We start from the raw sequence: 22,310 nt of genomic DNA, 5'->3' as shown, positions 1-22,310 counted from the left end.
CCAGTCTTGTAATTTTGTCAGTGTTTCCACCTGTGTCCTCCTAGTTCCCCAGCCTATCCCAGTGTTGATTGTCAGTTGAGTTCACCTGTGTCCTGTTAATCCCTGTCTATTTAAGCCCTGTGTTTGCATTGTGTTCTTGTTGGTCTGTAGACCTTTGTCATGTGAGGTTTTTAGTCGTTGTTCTTTGTGCTCAAGAATCTTGGAGGTGGAAGTGATTTTGGATAAGAACCTCTCGCCAGAGCAGGATGCACAGCACGCCCTGTCTGTAGTGCTTTCCTCGTAGTGCTTGGTCTACCAACCCCTCCACGACTACCCCTGCTGTAACCAGAGTGTCTGCCATTCCAGAGCCCTTGAATCGCTTGTAGATGGCATAGATGTACTGTAGGACATCAGCTGGTGGAAAGGTACGAGGATTGGGAGGATGTCCTTGAACATTTCTGGATTCTCTGCCTTGAGCTCAGTGAGCGTCTTGTAGGTGGGCAGGTCACCAACAAGAAAGGAGAATGGAATATTCTTCTGCCACATGGCCTCCACATGTTTCACCATGATGTCATTCACCACTGACTTACTTGAAGGTTCATTGTATGTTGTGTGGTAATAAGGCTTGCTCTTGTTGGGTGTTGGATGACAGCAGGACCGGGCACCACTGTATCCTGGAACTCGCTGCTCTTCAGGTGGTGGTCTTGTACCATGATTGTCTACACGAGACAGTGCATGTATCACAGAGCGAGCAATCTGGGAGTAAATGTCCATGGCATGACAAGGGGTAAAGATCTGGTAGACACTCTGCACAAGAGCGGTGTCTGCATCAGCTTTGCAGACACACTGTTCCTCTATGACCATTGGGCTCTGGATGTGGAGGCATCAGCAACCTGCCCACACGAGATCGCAGACAGCAAGCCAGCTATCGCGATCATCGACAATGACGACTTCAAGATTGACACTATGACAGGTGACTCTACAGCAGTCCATCGAACAAATGTCATGTACATGCAGCCAGAGAGCTATGAAAAGAAACCAGGCGAAGAGACTGCTGAAACGCTCACCAAGAAGAAGGAAATCTCTGCACAGCTAAAGCAGAAGTATACAGAACTGACAAAGGTTTGCCAGTACAGATGCCCCCCTGGTAGCAAGAGTGAGTCACCTGCTTGTCCCAGGGTAGATCCACCAGTGGATGGGTCAGCTCCGCAGCGTGCTCGCTCTGTACATGCACTGTCTCGTGTAGACAATCATGGCAGAAGACAACCACCTGAAGAGCAGCGAGTTCCAGGATACAGTGGTGCCCAGTCCTGCTGTCATCCACCACCCAACAAGAGCATGCCTAATTACCACACAACATACAATGAACCTCCAAGCAAGTCAGTGGTGAATGACATAATGGTGAAACATGTGGAGGCCATGCGGCAGAAGAATATTCCATTCTCCTTTCTTGTTGGTCACCTGCCCACCTACAAGACGTTCACTCAGCTCAAGGCGGAGAATCCAGAAATGTTCAAGGACATCCTCCCAATCCTCGTAACTTTCCACCAGCTGATGTCCTACATCTATGCCATCTACAAGCGATTCAAGGGATCTGGAATGGGAGACGCTCTAATGTACAAGATTCTTGAGCACAAAGAACAACAACTAAAAACCTCACCTCACATGACTACAGACCAACAAGACCACAGTACAAACACAGGGTTTAAATATACAGGGATTAACAGGACACAGGTGAAGCTGGTGAACTCACCTGACAATCAACACTGGGATAGGCTGGGGGACTAGGAGGACACAGGTGGAAACACTGACAAAATCACAAGACTGGTTAGACAAGGCAGGTAAAAGTAACTAGGCAGACAGGAAACACTGGGAGCAATACTACAAAATAAGGGTGACATATGAGTTGACCTTTAAATTCACCTCAAGCAACTAACCTTTCTAGCTTTGCATACAGAATACTATTTTATGTTAGGCTAATAGAGCTCATTTATTTTTGGTTCATTATGAAAATGTGATGGGATGAACTGGACACCATATTCTCAGTAGCCTACCCTATTTAATGGGAAACCGCAAATCAGCAACTGCTGTTTACACACAAACATTGACTTTATTGACCTCAGAGATTACTTCTGTGTACTTATACTGTATATTATTCAACTCATCATGAGCAGAGCTTTCATTTGAGCCTAATATGAAGGCTCTGTGACGATTTTGAAAAAACTCCCCTTTTGAGCTCATAATTGGCAGCCATCTTGCATTTGAAGGTCGACAATAGGTCAAATCATTATATAAACACCATATATGTATTCCTTGACCAAAATATGCTCTGAAACCATGTATTGTGCATCATTGTAGGTCAAACCATTAAAAAGTTCATTTTCACGGCAGCCATTTTGGATTTTGGTCTCCCACAAATTTTCCCCGCCGTTTTAAAAAAGACACCCCGGCTAAATTTGTTTAATAACCCTCCTAGATGACAAATCCATTGAGAAACGGACCTTCGCTCTCCGCGGTCACGGAAGTGCCATAAATGACCCAACTAATATATACTGTATTTAAAGCGAACATTTGTAACTCAAATCTTTGCTTGTGGGCGGTCCCTGGGACAAAATATTTTACAAATGCTTGCTTTAAAAATATATATATTTAAAGATTTGCACAAAATGTCCACGATTTAAAAAATAAATAGCAGATCTACAAGCTCATAGTGCGGCACTCGGTGCCGCGCTATAAGCTTGTAGATCTGCTATTTTTGAATAGCCAAAGAAATCGTAAAAATGACAGATGCGTTCCCGGTCTTAATGGGTTAATGTGCTTTCCACTTGGAGCCTAATTAAATACCAGCCATGCATCTCTCCTGTGGATTATGAGAGGAGTTCAGATCCCATCACCCTGATTGTGGCGATGCGTCACTATTATGTGGACTCCTGGGTCAGTCTGGGGTTTTGCAACGAGGGCGTTCACATTGAGACGAGCCCATGACCTTTAATAGAGCCTAGTAGAGCTGGTGGTGTTAAGGAGGAGGCCTTCTTAAATGTTCAGATCTCTAGGTAACACTCGACACTTGTTGCAAGGCTGTCGACTGAGAGGGATAAGGAGATGGCGGAGAGGGCGGTAGAGAGACTTAAAGAGGGAGGGAGAGAGAGAGAGAGAGAGAGCAGGAGATAGAGAGAGATAGAGACGTAAAGAGAGGGTGAGAGAGAGATGCTTAGAGAGACGCTGGGAGAGAGACAGAGACAAAGAGAGAGAGAGAATCTGTGTTTGTGTCATGAAGCCTTTTTTGCAGACCTTTAGGAATGCTGCAATTTAACCTATTAAACCCTACATACTTAAACTGACCAGGAGTCCCCTTGGGCTCTATGCTGGTCCGCTCCTTGTTTCTCCTCAACACCAAATATATCAGCCTATAATAGCCGACCTACAAGCTCACAACGCATCGCAATGCGTTGTGAGCTTGAAGATCAGCTGTTTTTTTGGCGGAATGTTAGAAGGAATGCCGGGGTTCGTGTGGTCAATACAAAAAACAAAGATTGCATCATTAGTTTGTGAGGCTCAGAATGAAATGCACAATGACTGCAGGCCTGACTGACTTTTGAAATGTGACAACGAAACATTCCAAAAGGAACTAATTAAGTGCGACGTTAATTAAACTGTAATGCAACAGTTCTATAAACAGCACTACAACACTGCACAGCAGGAGCCAGGTCAATACTGTGGGTGAAAGAGGAAGTGAAACTCTGCATGACTCAATACAAACATTGTGGTGCAAAGGTAGGTGTGTGTGTGTGTGTGTGTGTGTGTGTGTGTGTGTGTGTGTGTGTGTGTGTGTCAGATTTGACATTTGACCCCTCAGTTCATTGTAGCGTGTGTGCACAGGAGGGACAGAGTTGATTAAGACATGGTAGACAAGACTGTGAGAGAGATTACACACACACGCGCGCGCGCGCACACACACACACACACACACACACACACACACACACACACACACACACACACACACACACACACGCACACGCACACGCACACACACACGCACGCACAGTGGCAGAATATAATTTTGCTTCACGATAGGTGACCGCATTGCAGAACCAATTCAAAGTCTGTAGCATTCATATTGGGGCCAGTGATCTGATTGGATTCCAAGGCTATAGGCATAGATTTGTTTGTAGGTATTTCCCCCTGTTTAGCCACTACACTGAATGTAGATGTCCCCTAAAAGAATGGCTGATCTCACCGTACAATTGGGCTTAGTAGAACACTCCAAGAACGCCTTGGTAGTAGCGTCCTCTGTCTTCCGCCCCCTCTCCTTCTTTCTGTAAACATACCCTTTGGTGCAACTGGAGCTTTTACAGACATACGTATCGTATTGTATGCCTTATTGATGAATTGAGTTCAATGATCCAATGGAAACAAGCCCCTAGGGAAAACTTGTGCAAGTCTTTTAATATATATATATATATATATTTTAAAGCAAATTTTTTAAACTCAAATCTTTGCTTCTGGGGGGTCCCTGGAACAACATATTTTGAGATGGGGGTTCGCGGCCAAACACATATCATTTTGTACATTTGTAGAATCCCCAGAAGCAAAGATTTGAGTTACAAATGTTTGCTTTAAAAATATATATATATATATATATATTCAAAGATCTGCAAAAGTGTTCAAATAGCAGATCTACAACATGCTATTTTAGAAAAGCCAAAGCATAAGCTAATGGTTAAAGTGGTTAAAATCTAAAATGACAGATGCTTTCCCAGTCTTAACACATTGTGTGCCAGAGGTTTATTAAAATAGGGTACGTTCAGTGCCTGCATATCTTCCATCCACTTACGTTGATACGTTTCGTGCTGTAGAAGCCCCGACGCTGAAGTGCATGTAAACAGAGCGTGCGTGCGAGACGGCGGAGGGTCCCGACTAACGCCTGGAACAATAATATTTCTAACGCGATCCTCCATTGCAGAGTGGTCGCCGATCTAAAACGGCTCGCTTCCACCACGTTAAAAAGAAATGGAGATATTAAGCTTTTAGTCAAGGAGATAACATTGGAGCGGCCGACCGGAAGGATTTTTGACATGGATCCACATCCGGCCTCTCCTTCTCAGAGAACTGACAGATTGTAATGTACTGCAGTGGCCACTAATGGTGTCCACTCACAATACACGGCGTTACAAATCAAAATAGAATAGTTTTCCGGCTCAAGCGTCTGGATTTTGTCTTAGCGGGGGAGCCCGGCCATTCTACTGTGCTGCTGCTTTCTGAACCAGCCTTTCAGTCCAGAGTATACACACGCATGGCATTCCCTCCTCGCCGGTCTTCACCATTTATGCACGCGTTGGCAGCATACGAGAGGCCAGAAGCGTGTCTAACGCGTCAATTCAAATAGCGAAAAGAAAAGGCCCGCTATTACAGTCGGGGTTTAAGTGGACCAACTGGGAAACGGTCCAAGTGCCGGGGACCGCATGGGCCGCCGGAAAACCCCACAGCAGGAATCAAAGATATCGTCTCCGTCGGGTGGAAACCTCACATCTCCAAGACTGTTACTTTTCAGGATTCAAATTCAAAAGCATCAAAAGTAGCAGATCCACAAGATCGAAACGAGCTTGCGGATCTGCTACTGTTGATGCTTTTGTGTGACGCTGTAGTAGGACCAAGTAGGGGCGTTACTTACACACAAAAACACAAAAAGTTAGAATATGGAGACGAGGTTTCTGCCCGACAACAACGATATGTTCCGTTCCGCTCTCAAAAATAACGCTAAAAAACACTTTTTCTCACTATTTATGAAACTCCTACACCCTGTGTAGGAGTTTCTGTTTCATCAGGGCAGAAAACATTTCGTGGCAAACTTGTCCTACTGATAGGAGCAATTATAGTTTGTGAGACTAACGCTGCAACTATCGAGCATTTCCTTTGTGACTATACTTTTTAGTTTTCTAAATTTTTATCCCACGATTTTGTAACAACATTTTCACCCAGTGCCAATTGTCTAAGTAATCCTGGGCGCTACACTCCCTCTGCCAGCCTAGGGAGAGCCAGGAGCCGAGCTCATGCCTCCTTCAATGCATGAGGAGCTAGCAAGCCGCTTCTTATCACCTGACAGGGGGGGGAGTTTCCCCCGGGAGGACGTAGCGCGTGTCATGTGGCTGTCATGGGGGAGGCAGTGTAGAGACCAGGATTACTGCATGTTTTTTGTGAGGGTACCTACCCTAGGGGACACGGGGAGAACATGCAAACTCCACACAGAGTCGGCCCTTTCGCCAACCCCACCTAGGGTATGGGCACTGATGACGCGGCGGAGAGAACACGCCCCCCCCAGCGCCCACAGCGTCCCCGGCGGGAATCGAACACAGGACCTTCTAGCTGTGAGGCGACAGCGCTACCGACTGCGCCACCGTGCCTCTCTTTGTTGACTATTCTATCCACTACTTTTGCAAATTAATCGAATAAACAACAAGTACATTTTTTGTTAATATGTGCAATACGTACAAACATTTTGAAAATAGCCGATCTACAAGCTGACGCGTCGCATGTTGTAAGCTCGTAGATTGGCTATTTTCACACACAAAAATATGAAATGTATATTCGATTGAATCGATTAACCGTTTCATCCCTATGTCAGACCTAGAGAATGTTTTAAAAGGCAACGGCAATCTAGTGGGGATAGCCATGTTTCCTTTCTTTAACCTCCTATGAGAATCAGTGCAGCTGCAGGGCCAATTCTGTACGCGTTAGCAATATATTTTTAGTCTCCTAGTGTGTCTGCAATGCATCTGTGAGTGCATACAACAAATGCATCTCTCTTATTTATACACTTCTCTGATGAGAGACTGGTTGAGGGAAAAAAAAGATCAAAGTCAAAGCTGAGTCGCTAAAACCAGCCTTTTGTGCGTTTCTTTCTAGACTAAAAACGAAAGATTAGCAGAGGATTTGCTGATCTTGAGAGAACAATTAAGTCTTTCGGTCATTCTCCCTTGTCAAGAAACACCCATGTGATCAAAACTAGCACGAAGAGAAAGTCCTGTCAGTAAAAAGAAACTGGTGGTGGAAAAAGTACTCACATGGTGTACTTAAGTTAAAGTATCAATACTGCAATGTAGAAATACTCTGTTACAAGTGAAAGTCCGGAATTCACAATTTGCTTGAGTAAAAGTACAAAATTCACATTCAAATACTGAAAGTAAAAGTACTCATTTTGTAGAAAATCCCATTTCACAAGTTTCCAAATGTATAAACATGCTTTGAAAATAGCCGATCTACAAGCTCACAATGCGTCGCAAAGCGACGCATTGTGAGCTTGTAGATCGGCTATTTTCAAGTAGCCTAAACTATGCATATGGCTGAAGTGTTTAAAGTATGTTTTGTAATACTAATCAAAATCTACAAAGTAACTAAAGTTTTCAAATAATTGTAGCGGAGTAAAAGTACAGCATTTGCCTCTGAGACGTAGTGGAGTAGAAGTAAAAGTATTGGAACATTGGGAAGTACTCCAGTTAAAGTGAGAATATCTCAAAATTGTACTTGAGTAAAAGTACTTGGGTTACTTTACACCACTGAAAGAAACCGCAGGGTAGGCTGTGGTTTTGTGCAGTTTGGCTTCAGCCGGGTGAGCACAGGGGTCAGGCAGGGTGACAAAGGGGCGAGGGGGGATGGTTGGCATTCCTTAATCCCATCGTGCAACACTCCACTGCCTGCTAAATTAACAGGGCTTTTTTTTTGGGGGGGGGGGGGGGGGGGGGTTGCTCAGTAGCCTTGACTTGGTGCCAAGCGGGGTCGTGTCAGATGGCTGGTTCTCCAGACCCCTCTGGGAGATTTCAAAGTGTAGCTTTATAGCACGTGCTGTGACATTTTACCCCTTTTGCTTATTTTAACCTGGACAGATGTCACAAGATTGCTAAATACTGGAAGACATTTAGGAATGTAGTTTGTCACGCAATCAAGACTTTAACACTTAACAGCTTAAATCCGACTGTGAAACAGACCTGAGTTGGCTCTGTCCGTGGACGGATTTCCCCGCCCAAAAATATCAGATCTACAAGCTCACAATGTGTCGAAGTAGATATGCATTCTGAGCTGTGGTGTAAAGTAACTAAGTACATTTACTCAAGATCAGCAATCCATTCATTCTCATTTCAGAGAATTTCAGAATGGGCGTGTCTGAACAGGCCATCTCAGAATGGCATTTTTGCTTACATCACGAACCATTCTGCCCATGTATTTTGACAGACAGAATTTGCTCAGTAGCACCCCTCTGCCCAACAGGACGTTTTGGTATTGCAGCTGAAAGTGCTTTATAAGCCTGAGAGAATTGACTTGGGATGAGTATATCTGAGTGTTGATTTAGGCTCAAACCTTTTGAAAATGGTTTGAGGGACATACACCATATGATATTAAATATCATTTTTTTTTTAAATTCATGGTGTGTCTCCTTTAAGCCCTATATACTTTGTTGTATGATGAATAGCAAAAATAGAAGATCTAAAAAAAATGTGAACATTTGGGATTAAAAAAAAAAAGAAATGTATTTTTTGTTGGCATATGCCCATAATAGGGACGCCGGGGTTAATGTGTTCAACTGGTGTTGGATGGATCAGTATTACATATGAGTATGGCAGTTATATGTACCTTTTGTACGTGCTGCTGTGCCTTTAGTGCCTTCGTGTGTCCCTCCTTACTGGCAACACCCTGCAGAGGAAACACAAACATACCCCAGTCAATAATATGCAAAGTTATGTTCCACGGCTATTTTAGTACATGCTGTTCAGCATGAAGTCTACTAATTATTCAGTGCACACACACACACACACACACACACACACAACCCTCACTAATTCCACTGTAGCAGACAGGGGGGGAATGTAAACACACAACATGGCAGATCTGTCCATTCAAAGTGTGTCCACGTGTTCAGGGTCTCATCAATGTTTTCTTTGAGTGATATTGATTTTATTGATTGGCACGTCAAAATCATTTTACATGAATCAATACTTTAAACAGACGCAGAGATGCTCGTAGGCCTGCGTCCTGCGTCGCTGACGCACCATATTGCGAAAGGACGCATTCATGACAACTCTAGTGCGTCCATGGGACGCAGCTCCGATTAGCTCCGATGATATATAATATTTGTCAGCTGTGATCTACATGGACTCTCTCAGTTAGGCACCGTTGGTGGAGAAGTATAACTCTCCGGTTAGACACCGTTGTACTGGAGAAGTATAACTCGGTTAAACGGCGTTGTGTGGCAGAAGCAGCAGCACAGCCCCTCGCTGTTAGTCTACGCTACACACACAGAGAGAGAGAGAGAGACGGCATGAGGACCTGCTCTTAAACGTGTTAAAACGTCTTGGATAGACCACTGTCTGGAATAATAACTGATCATCATACATACAGGTCTACTACTAATCTTTGTTGCTGTTGTCATCTTAAATTGACCAGCCAAAGTAAAATCCCCGATTTTAGAGTGTTCTCCCACTTGCTTGGAGATCAGAGTGAGTGGTGGATTAACGCATGTTGCCAATCAGCTGTGTAACATTAGCAGGTTAACGATGGCTCGTTGATCCTATGCATTTGACCCTGATTTGACCACAAAGGCAAACAAAAGCACTAATTAATGGCAGCTGTAAGTAACCGGTTGTCTATCGTCTGTGTCTTGTGTATGTTTAATAGGCAACTGGATGTTTTCTGTAGCTTAGAGATATCATAACAATTAATTCCCTGAAGAGGGTAGACCCTCTCCCTCATGCTAAACTTAAAGTGACTTATAAGGTTCCACTTCTCCTCAAAAAGACAACTTTATTTTCCTTTCTCAATGACAAGCCTAATAGTATTATTGCATGTTGACTATGTGCAATAACTGCAAGCCAATGTTCATAGGCATTGTCAGTATTTGTCTTCATTATTTCTTGAATTCCTATTTCTTTATTTGCCAATACTTCCACTGTAAGCCAGTGTTTTCAGTCTACACAATAAATAGTAAAAATAAATTCTACATTCATAAATAATACAAAATAAAATAATAATAATGATTAAAAGGTTCTATGATTAAATGTATTCTATTGGTCAAAGGTATGTTAAATCCACCTGTTGCCCACTACTAGTATTTCTTACCATAAGGTGTGCTAATACTACAGAATCATATACATTTGAAAAAATATATTTATGATTTTTTTAATATATGTATATATATCGGTATAGGTCTTGAAAAGCAGGAACGGGTCGCACTGATCTTGATCTGCTATTTTCACAATATGTATCTGTGGAACTGAATCAAACTAAATTAAGTGCCTCAACTCCTAATTCCTCAGGGTGGGGGGTCCCCAGTTAAAATATGATTATTTTGGGGGGTCGCTGCCTGAAAAGGTTGAGATCCACTGCATCAGGATATAATGTACACAGTCACACACGCATAGAAGATATGGAGATTGGAGATCAAAGAAAACGATAGGGGGGGGAACGTGTAATTGGGGACCCATAAAATGTCCCTGGGACCCATCTAAAAGACCACCCTTGCATCCCAGGACCCATTACATTGAAAACCTAGCAACATCACTGAGACGGCTTAGGCTCTATTCACAGCAGCCATATTATGAAGACATTCACAGGTGTTACCAATGATACTAATGAAGGCTCTGTTCCATTCTGGTCAGACGGAGTCAGGGTGCTGATATTGTGCATGTTGGCTCACTGGAAACACTCCCAAATGGCCCTTTACGGGTGTGTAACTCTGAGAGTGTACAAATGGAACCAAATGGACCCTTACGGGTCCATTTGGTTCCATTTGTACACTCTCAGAGTTATGGGGGTCGTGGAAATCTGAAATTAGCTACACTAAATGGAACAGAGCCTTCATTAGTATCATTGGTAACACCTGTGAAGGAAGTGATAATATGGCTGGCTGTGCATAGAGCCTAGTGGCAACAAAGTGGAACAGTGGCATTAACAATGATGTCACACTGCCACCGTGTGGTGGATTGAGAACAATGCATGAAGGAATGGTTACACACGAAACAAGTAAACAAACAAACAAAAGCATTAAAAACCTGGCTATGATCCTGCCACAAAACAGTGATTATAGAAGTCAATAACTAAGCTTACATCGCGTAAATTCTGTGCAACATTAAGTTTAATACTGTACATATTCTGTTAATACATTCAGTGCATTGTGTCAATGATTTACCATGCATTCCTAATAGATGAACCTTGACAATGAAACATATTACTCACACTCAATCATATTTATTTTTTCTCACTTTTTTTTAAATCAATTTAATTCAATTACAATTCCTATTTGTTTTAAAGCCTTTTGTAGAATGTATACATTTTGGGTAATTTCGCATAGTTTTTCTTACGCAGGACAAACAGACAGACTGTAAAGACATGTTCTACGGCCCAAGAATATTCTTCACTTCAGGCATTTAGGCTCGACACTTGCCAAGAGTGACTTACAAGTGCGAAATGAGAATAAGCCCAATAACGTGACTTCAACATGCTTCTAAATGACATTCTTAACCCATTAAGACCGGGAACGCATCTGTCTCATGTTTAGATTTCTTTGGGCTATTAAAAAATAGCAGATATACAAGCTCATAGCGCGGCACCGAGTGCCGCGCTATGAGCTTGTAGATCTGCTATTTTTGAAAAATCGTGAAAATTTGTGCAAATCTTTGAATATATATATTTTTAAATTGAACATTTGTAACTCAAATCTTTGCTTCTGGGGGAATTCTACAAATGTCTTCTAAATTATGTTATTCTATAATAGTGTTTTGTTTTGCTTTTATGTCAAGGACCCCCAAAATGATATGTATTTGGCCGCGAACCCCCATCTCAAAATATCTTGTTCCAGGGACCCCCAGAAACAAAGATTTGAGTTGCAAAATCTCAGTTTAACAAGTACATATTCAAAGATTTTTTTTCACGATTTTTCAAAAATAGCAGTTCTACAAGCTCATAGCGTCGGCACTCGGTGCCGCGCTATGAGCTTGTAGATCTGCTATTTTTGAATAGCCAAAGAAATCTAAAAATGACAGAAGCGTTCCCGGTCGAAACGGGTTAACATGAGAACAAGTAACCAACGATATATCTGCAAAGTCGATCTAGCATCGAGAAGGGATACAGGGAGAGGGAAGTGCTAAGGGGGTGAAGTGGAGGCTGCAGAGGTCAGTCTTTGGCGGAAGACTGGGAATCTATTTAGCTACTGCGAATCACGCCTGCGTGCATGTTGCCTCCGCAATGTTTAGGAGGCAGGTCAGTGACCCCTGCGTTGTACAACCAAACGGATACACAATTATCTCGACGCTGTCGCGCAGAAACCTCTTATCTCCATATTCTAACTTGTAGTGTTATTTTTTTCCGTAAATGAACGCCCTGGTTGATCATCGGATCAACATGGTCACTTGCCTGTGGCAACTGTAAATGATCTTAACACATTGGCTGCCATGGACGCAGATCTGCGTTCTTTTGCGCAAAAGATCGCACGCTGCCAAGAACGCAGATCTGCGTTCTTTCAAAAAAAAAACATTTTTCAAAATAAAAGCTTTATTTTATTTTATTTTTTTTATTTTTTATGTTTTTTTATTTGACCCAAAGACCAAGGAGATATGATTTTCCGAAGATTTAGACTCCCATCCACTTCCTTGTAACTTAAAACTTAAAAATTCTGTATCTCGGCTCCTAAGTACTTTTCTTTTCTCATTGAAAAAGTCTGGCAGTCTACTGTAGGAAAAAAAAAGAAAAGATGGCAGCCAATGTCTTAAGACCATCCTAATAATCTAGACTGTTATGCTGTTTTGCACTTGAAGCCATGTGTTGTTGCCATGTATTTATGCTGACCGACACCGCAATGCACCTTCATGTAGTTAAGATTTTAATATTGATTTGTATTGTTGATCCAGCACACAGCCCGGCAGGATAGGATGTGCATGCCTTTTCCTCACCTTGACATTAAGCCGGACCCTCAGGTCTCCTACGTCCTTTAGTTTGGACTTGTAGAGCATCCAGCGGTAGCGCAGCTCCTCCAGACCGTCGTCCTCCGCCGCCGCCACAGCGGCGGCGCTCGTCCCGCCGGACGCGGCGGCGGCCGCGGCACGGCGGGCCGCCGCGCCCTCCTCGCTCCCCTGGAGCAGGAGCTGGAACTGGTCCTGACCCCAGCCTACGCCCGCCCTCAGAGCCTGGACAGAGGGGGGGGGGAAGAAAATGAAATAATCAATCTTCAGTGTTAATAGGCACAGCAGCCATATTGGAAAGAGATTGGGTCTCTTCTTACTTCCTTCACAGGTGTTACCAATGATACTAATTAAGGCTCTGTTCCATTCTGGTCAAACAGAGTCAGAGTGCTGACATTGTGCATGTTGGCTCACTGGAAACATGTAACTCTGAGAGTGTACAAATGGGGACCAAATGGACCCTTACGGGTCCATTTGGTCCCATTTGTACACTCTCAGAGTTATGGTTGTCCTAGAAATTAAAAGGTTTGAGGAGCACTGTGCTACACGAAATGAAACGGAGCCTTCATTAGTATCATTGGTAACACCTGTGAAGGAAGCGAGGAAGAGGCCCAATTTCCATCCAATATGGTTGCTGTGCATAGAGCCTATTGTCATCCACAACATTTTTAACTCAAATCTTTGCTTCTGGGGGATTCTACAAATGTCCTCTAACAGTTTTCTGGGGGGGAAAAAAACAAAAAACGTATGTTGCTATGATATCAGTTGTGCTCAAACTTTTTCATGTCAAGGACCACCCAAAATGACATATACCCAAGACTGATAACGTGTTTGTCAGACCCTGATGAAGACGAGTCGATGTGCGCGTTGGCCTGCTTGATTGCATATCGTGCATATCTCCATATTCAAACTCTTGGTTTGTTTTTGTAAATTAACGCCCTTACATAGTCATACTACAGAGTCACACAAAAGCATCAAAAGTAGAAGATCTGCAAGCTCAAGTGTGTCGATCTGCTACAGATCGAATATTATGAACGCATTCATAATATTACTTCACCTGAAGATGGGAGTGCCTTAAAGTTTCTTTTCCCTGGTTGTCTGCACCACTTATAGACAAATATCACACCAGACTTCCTGGATAATCATGTTTTTTTTTTTATAATTACATTATGTATTAACCCATTAAGACCTGGAACTGTGTCATTTTTAGATTCGAGCTAAAAAGCATTATTTTACACTTTGGGCTATTCAAAAATAGCAGATCTACAAGCTCATAGCGCGGCACCGAGTGCCGCGCTACGAGCTTGTAGATCTGCTATTTTTTTTAAATCGTGAAAATGTGTGCAAATCTTTGAATATATATATATTTTTAAAGAGAACATTTTTAACTCAAATCTTTGCTTCTGGTGGTCCCTGGAACAAAATATTTTGATGGGGGTCTGCGGCCAAATACATATAATTGTGGGGGTCCTTGACATGAAAAAGATTGAGCACCACTGATATAGAAACACACGTTTTTCAGAATACTGTTGAGATTTAGGAGACATGTAGAATCGGCTTCAGGTCTCAATGGGTTAAGGGATAGTAAAAAAAAAACACAATACATCATCTTAAATCAAATAAAAGCATCCAAAGCTGCAATCCATTAACTTCTGCGGTATCCAGTCCAGCAGAGTGACGAGAGCACCGAGGGACAACGCGATACCGTGTAAACAAGCATTATTAATTACCGAAGTGATTAAATTAGACAATAAACTTTTCTATTCATCAATTATGTACAGTAAATAGTGCGATAAATGCTGTCAACATTTCTTAGCAGCATGGGACATTGACTACAACCATAATTTATCTGTAAATAAATATTTGTTTGGAGTGTATTATCATCAGATGTACAGCTCAATGTCGAGGAGTTTTAAGCACTTTAAATCCCATTTGAGCACGTGATAATAGGCGAACACTAACAGTAAAAAAAAATCCCAAGGTTATGTTTTTCAACAAAAAAAAACGCATCGTACGAGTCAGACAAAGTGTACAATAGGTCTCAACCACTTAAATCTCTGCTGTCAGGCAGACACCAGCTATTTCCAAAATATAAACTTCTCATGAAATGAAAGAAACAAAATGTTTAAAACAATACATTACTGCCTCATCAAAGTTGGTATGATGACTTTATACATTGTCAGATACTTGAATGTGTCCTTATATTATCCTCGCTTTACCTAAATACTGCTGATTGACGTGTTTCACGTGTTTTACCGCAATGGCGCAACCTGCCAATGACGTGTTTGACGTGTTTTAAAAAAAATTTAAAAAATGGAAAACGTATTACTGAAAAAGTCTGTATCTCGGCTCCTGAGCACTTTTTTTTTACTATGTATTTTTGGCTGGCAAAATGTTTAACCCATTAAGACCTGAAGCGATTCTTTAAAAAATTCAGTTTTTGAAAAAAAAATCAAAAATAGCAGATCTACAAGCTCATAGCGTGGAGCTTGTATATCTGATATTGTTTAATAGCCAAAGAAATCTAAAGTGACACAGATGCGTTCCAGGTCTTAATGGGTTAAACATAACAGATCTACAAGCTCACATGCGTCGCATCGCTTTTGGAAATATAAACGTTCAGAACCCAAGATATCATCATTTGAAGATTTGCTTCTCCATTCACTTCTTGTTTAACTTATTACTGAAAAATGCTGTATCTCGGCTCCTGAGCACTTTTGTTTTTACTATGTATTTTTGGCTGGCACAGTTTGCAATTATTTTTTTATTTCATTGGCACTGAAGTAAGGAGGGTTTTGACCATTAATGTGGAGACTTCGTCATTCTAATCAACGATGGAAAAAAAACAACTCTCTCCAAAGTTGGAGTAAGGTGGATTGACCAACAATTTTGAAGATCCAAAGTTAGGAGGTTTAGTCAGAAGGGCTTTATAATACTTTTCATTGGTTCGATATTTGTAAAACCTACTCACATAATAGCACTGATGTATTAACCCATTAAGACCTGAGGCCGCTTCTAAACATTTTCAAAATCCTAAAAATCGGAAGAAAATATTTAAAAAATATTTTTCACGATTTTTCAAAAATAGCCAAAGAAATCTAAAGTGACAGAGATGCGTTCCAGGTCTTAATGGGTTCAAAAAATAAATAGATAACTGGTTTCTGCCGGACAGCGACGATATCCTTCTTTGGCCGGAGTCCCCCAGTGGTCTATACTTGGCCACCTCCTGTTTTCACTCTACACCAAATCTCTTCACCGAAAATAGCCAATCTACAAACCCACAACAGGCAGCATCGTGACGCGCCGCTGCAAGCTTTTTACGCCAAATGCCACGTGGTGGGAAAAGTACTCAAATGTTTTACTTAAGTCAAAGTATCAATACTGGAATATAGAAGTACTCCGTTACAAGTAAGTCCGGAATTCAAAATCTACTTGAGTAAAAGTACAAAAGTATTGGTATCAAAATGTACTTAAAGTACCAAAAGTAAAAGTACTACAATGTTTGAAAATAGCAGATCTACAAGCTCACAAAGCATTGCGATGCGACGCTTTGTGAGCTTGTAGATTGGCTATTTTCAAATAGCCTAGGTATACATTTTTTTTAATAATGTAATCATTTATATCTGCAAAGTACTGTAACTAGTAACTAAAGTTTTCAAATAATTGTAGTGCAATAAAAGTACAATATTTGCCTCAGTCTGAGATGTAGTGGAGTAGAAGTAAAAGTATAGACAATTGGAAATACTCCAGTAAAGTAAAAGTACCTCAAAATTGTACTTAAGTACAGTACTTGAGTAAATGTACTTAGTCACTTTGCACCACTGGCGTTCATGTGGTGGTTAAGTGGTTAATACACAGGGATAAAGCCACATTCTACATCCACATCTTTGTTTCTCCGCACATCACAGAAGTAGACTTCCCCTAAGCCTAAGGCAGTCGAGCGTACGCTCAATCAATCAATCTCAGTTTCACACCTGAAGGCATAGACAAGGCAGTTGAAGGGACTTAACCAAGCAAAACAAAAGTTTTATCAAACAACAAATATGGCTCCTGTAACAGTCGCCGTCTCAGCCATAATGATCCAGTAGAGAAATCCCTAAGGAAATAACTCTTAATCCTTCGTCTGTGGCCAGACACTGCAATGTATACAACGTTCATCCGGGAGCTAACGACTGCAGATCGGCATAATCCCAGCCTGTTGATCCAGCTTGGCACTCTAGTGACGGATGAGACAATTTATGCACTTCATGCCAGTTCAGACATGTCCGTCTTAACCCAATGTCCGTCTTAAAACGCCGACTGCATGTCAGCCGTGTTTACGTTGCTCTGACGAGATGATTCCTAACTAGGAGTAATTGCTACGTATTTGGCAAGCCACGCTGTCAGCTTTGGTTCTCGTGTAAGACGGAGCTTCTCAAACCTTTTGATGCTTCAGTATGCCTGATTTCTGAATCCATGTGCCCTCTTCACACGACTACAACATTTGGCTTAGACGACTGCAAGATCGACAACAACATTTTGCTTAGAAAACTGCAAGAGCGTCATATAGACCAATTATTTGTTTACCAACATTGAGACTGGATGCACAGGTGATTGTTCCATGCAATCAATTCCCAACATATTGTTTCGGGGTGGCGCTGGTTTCAGTTCATTCAACCCCCTCTTGTGTGTTGGCTAGTGAGGCGCGTCCTAGCGAGACCTGACAGAATGGGTTTCATTTGGTGCCGTCCTGCGCGCGCATACTTGTTCTTATCAGTGTAAGTCGTCTGTTAAGGGGTCTATAATTCATATAGTCGCATATCATATAATTAATGCATAGCATAAGATGCTACGAATTCATTATAACCCACCTTTTCAAGAATATAACATTACAAATAAGAAATGTGAGAGAAAGAATAACAATTATTGCCTCATGAGCTGAAATGTTATCGGGCCATAACATTTCTGTAAGTCCAGTCTTGGTAATAAGTATTGCTTTATATTCAATAAAGGTTTTTTGACTTAATTTTGATTTAACACTACAGATCAGCAGGTTCACAGTTCACAGTAAATAAATGTTAAAGGGTCTACACCATGAATTTTAACTTTTTCTTTATTTTTGTGTGTTTTTGGTCTCCCCCGCCTCTCTTCTGTTCCAAAAAATACCCGACTTCGAGCATGCAGGCTTTCATAGGCTATCTGTGTTTTTTATGTAAATTGGTCTGAAAACAGTCCGTCAGATTTGTTTCCCCACCCTACGTCACGTCAGGGAACAATTCCTCCCGTTTTTCAGTTCCAACCAAAAAAAACAAAATATTTTTTTTCTTATTTTTTTCATTTTTTTTTTTAACTTTTTCCACACAGAACCAGGAGATAACATGCATACAAACTGGCTCAATAGCGCCCCGTGCCAAACAGGACAATGTGGTATTGCAGGTGAAAGTGCTTTATAAGCCAGAGAGAAGTTAGTTGGAATGAGTATATCTGAGGCTTGATTTAGGCTCAAACCTTTTGAAAAACGTTTGAGGGACATAAACAATATGATATTAAATATTATTATTGTTTTTATAAATTCATGGTGTAGACCCTTTAAACATAGGAGTCAAATCAATTCATACACTGTAGTACCTCCTCATAACCCTTGGGGAACACGTACCCCCATTTGAGAAAGACTGGTGTATGGTACTGGAGTAGGCTTGTCCAGGGGCGGGCCGTCAATAGAGGGCGCTAGTGCGCCTCACCACCTCTCCTAAACCTAGATCTTCCTTGAATAAATATTACTTTCTTATTCTACGTATATATGATGTTTAAATGATCAAACCAACAAGGTAAATATTATATAGTTAATGACTAGTGAGTGAAATGTATAATCTACCATAAAATGTAGATAAAAAACGTTCTACTGTGCCTAAACTTAATGATGTGTGCGCACACAACTTTAACATTGACTTGCGATGTTAGTTTGCGCATGCATATAGTTCACTCTTCAATGCAAGTGAACGGGGCTTCCTTGTGCACTGGCTTGCTGTGCCTCTAGCGCATTGGTTCTCAAAGTGGGGTCCGGGGGACCCCCAGGGGTCCTTGAGGGAGTTCCAGGGGGTCCCCAGCTAAATGATAGATTAGGCACCAAATGGACCCTTATGGGTCTGTAACTCTGAGAGTGTACAGATGAACAGATTAGGCATGAACAGATTAGGAACAGATTAGGCACCAAATGGACCCTTATGGGTCTGTAACTCTGAGAGTGTACAGATGAACCAAATGGACCCTAACGGGTCCATTTGGTTCCATTTGTACACTCTCAGAGTTAAATTAACATAGATTGTACGATATAAACTGGGGTCCAACAGATAGAAATGCCATTAAATGGGGGTCCGTAGCCCTAATGCATGTCAAACTGGGGGTCCTTGAAATTAAAATGGTTTAGATTCACTGCTAGAGCCATAAAAAACACACAAAAACTTCTCTTATCGGGGTCCCTGGCATATCTTTTGAAATGGGGGTCCGCGGGCTAACAAGTGTCAATTTGGGGGTCCTTGACATGAAAAAGTTTGAGAACCACTGCTCTAGCGCATAGATATCTATACACTGTACTGACTGCTGCTGCTCATTCCAACTGCTGAGCTTCACTTTCTATGCCTATTATGTCTATGCTGACTGAGTCATGCTTCGACGCACGACGGTATCGTCGATGTACAAGCCCTCAACGGGCTGGTGACTTGTTTTGCATTTGTAGAGCGCCTATTTTCGACACGCGATACTGTCGTGCATCAAAGCGTATTGACACATGAAAAGCACCACAACTGGCTGAGTTTGGTTTGTATGATACAGGATTAAGAATGCTTTCATACCAAAATGCTTAAGTAGATTGTAAACATAATATAGCCTGACTTATAAAACAAAACAACTTTGTGTCTGTTGTTATTGCAGTGAATGGATATGAATAACCTAATACAGCAGTATTATTAACCAAAAAGGTACAAAAAGGTGTAGCACCTTATCAACATTTTTGCTCATGCCATTAATTGTGTCTGTCTTTCACAAATGAATGCCTACTACTAGGGCAGGGCCTATCAAAAATAAACTAGTGTGATAACAATATAGTACATGTTATTGTTGGCTTGACTTTTGGTGTAGCACTACCTTGGGAAAAATCCACCAGCCGCTGCTGGGCTTGTCAGTCTACTGTACCTGTTACAGTATGATGCTAAAAATACATGTAGGAGTGTATATACACTGTCATTTCCTGCACCGAAGACTCAAAGTGAAAAATACGACTAGCTCCCACACCCCCACTAGCTTTGCTTGCTTGAATACATCCGTATTCAAGCAAACAAAAGGTAGCGGGGGTGTGTGACAGCGTTTCAAAAGGACAAATGAACGAACCCACCTTGAGCGTGTCCTGGCGGATCTTGAGTTCTTTGGCGCCGAGAGCTGCTCCCTTGCCGCTGAGGATGCCTGACAGCAGCTCGTTCTCCCGGAGAAGCCAGGCCTCAAACTCTCTCCTCCTGGCGTCATTCTCGCCAGCACTCAGAGCCTGCCCCGAGCCCGCCTGAAGGACCCCAAATGCAACAAAGACAAAAGTAGAACGCGGCCAGATTAAATCAACGTACAATTTAACAACTTTCAAACTGCCATCCTTATTTTGGGCACACCATAGAAGGGGAGACATTTTCCCAAAAATAGCAGATCTACAAGTATTTGTGCAGGACACCGTCATATGGAAAAGTATAGGTCTTCAAGTGGTTGGACAAAAATCGCACAAATGTTATGAGCTACAAAAACGCATAAATGCATTAATATCTATATTCCTTGAAGTTGAGCCTGGCAACATTCACTGAATACAGATAGATGGCACTGCCGTCACAGAATACAGAGAGATGGCACTGCCGTCACAGAATAGGCTCTATGCACAGCAGCCATAGTGTGAAGACATTCACAGGTGTTGCCAATGATACTAATGAAGGCTCTGTTCCATTCTGGTCAAACAGAGTCAGGGTGCTGATTAGTGATGAGCGGGCCGACCCGTAACCCGTGGGACCCGCGGGTCAACCCGCGGCGCGGGTGGGTCGAGTCAGGATTTCAGAGGCAATTATGCGGGCTGCGGGTGAGCGGGTCAGCCGCTCTCACACGCAAAAAAAATAAATAAATCACATGCTCTTGTTTTGTCTTTATTCCTAATAAGAATAAGAATAATAACAATAAAACAGTTTGAATACACTTGGGGTGTATACTTGAAGAATATTTTCCTTCATGATTTTACCGACATTTTTTTTTACCGCGGGTCGCGGGGCGGGTTGAGCCATAGATTTATATATGGGTTCGCGGGGCGGGTTGAGGCGGGTTGGGTTCCGTGGCGGGGCGGGGCGGGTCATTAAAAAACCCGACCCGCACATCACTAGTGCTGATATTGTGCATGTTGGCTAACTGGAAACACTCTGCTACACCAGTGGGGTCTACAGTTGGGGTCCGGGGACCCTCATGGGCTTCTAAATGGCCCCTTACGGGTGTGTAACTCTGAGAGTGTACAAATGGAACCAAATGGACCCGTGAGGGTCCATTTGGTTCCATTTGTACACTCTCAGAGTTATGGGGGTCGTGGAAACCACTGTGCTACACGAAATGGAACAGAGCCTTCATTAGTATCATTGGTAACACCTGTGAAGGAAGTGATAATATGGCTGCTGTGCATAGAGCCTACACAGAGAGATGGCACTGCCGTCACAGAACACAGAGAGATGGCACTGCCGTACCGTGGGCGTGTGTGCTGAAGCCGACGCATTCTTGGCCGCGTCTCTCCTGAACAGCACGAACGCGCCTCCTCCCTGTCCCAGCCGCTCTCCTCCGCTCCTCTCGTCCGTTTCGGCTCCTCCTTGTCCGTAGCCGCCGCCACCGCCGCCGCTGCCCTGTCTGTGACCGCCCTTGGCGGCGGCGACGACAACTTGAGCTTCCCTCCCCCTCGACCCGGCCTCGTCCGCTCCCCCCCGCCGCCGTCCTTCTCCACTCGCCATGCCGTCGGCCAGACTCAGACCCACCGGCCTGCTGCTCTGCGGGGTCGGACCTCCCGGGGAGACTTTGAACCCGCCCCTGGCGCCAGGGCTGTCACGATTACAAATTCAAGTTGACGATTAACATATGAATAAAGGATACATATATGTTCGCCTTTTAGGCGTCGTAATCAAATATTGCACGGGGCAGATATGACAAATAACTGAAATATACAGAAGAAATTATTGTCATTTAACCCATTGAGACCTGAAGCCGATTCTACATGTCTCCTAAATCCCAACAGTTTTCTGATAAACGTATGTTTCTATATCAGTGGTGCTCAATCTTTTTCATGTCAAGGACCCCCAAAATTATATGTATTTGGCCGCGGACCCCCATCAAAATATTTTGTTCCAG

General features: G+C 42.6%; 1 protein-coding gene across 1 annotated transcript in view; it reads right to left on the bottom strand.

Moving 5' to 3' along the window:
• Window positions 1-22,310, bottom strand: part of syne3 (spectrin repeat containing, nuclear envelope family member 3) — a 106,632-nt gene that overhangs the window by 9,827 nt on the left and 74,495 nt on the right. The window contains exons 15-18 of the mRNA XM_084045241.1: window positions 21,659-22,004; window positions 20,296-20,457; window positions 12,918-13,151; window positions 8,608-8,667 (exon numbers count right to left, since the gene is read on the bottom strand). Coding sequence (XP_083901367.1) covers window positions 8,608-8,667; window positions 12,918-13,151; window positions 20,296-20,457; window positions 21,659-22,004 — 802 coding nt within the window. The remainder of the gene's footprint in view (window positions 1-8,607; window positions 8,668-12,917; window positions 13,152-20,295; window positions 20,458-21,658; window positions 22,005-22,310) is intronic.

This window comes from Gymnoscopelus microlampas (genome assembly GCF_963454915.1).
Source record: "Gymnoscopelus microlampas genome assembly, chromosome: 20".
NCBI lineage: Eukaryota > Metazoa > Chordata > Actinopteri > Myctophiformes > Myctophidae > Gymnoscopelus > Gymnoscopelus microlampas.
Note: the sequence above shows the minus strand (reverse complement) of the source record. Positions and strands in the feature narration are given on the sequence as shown.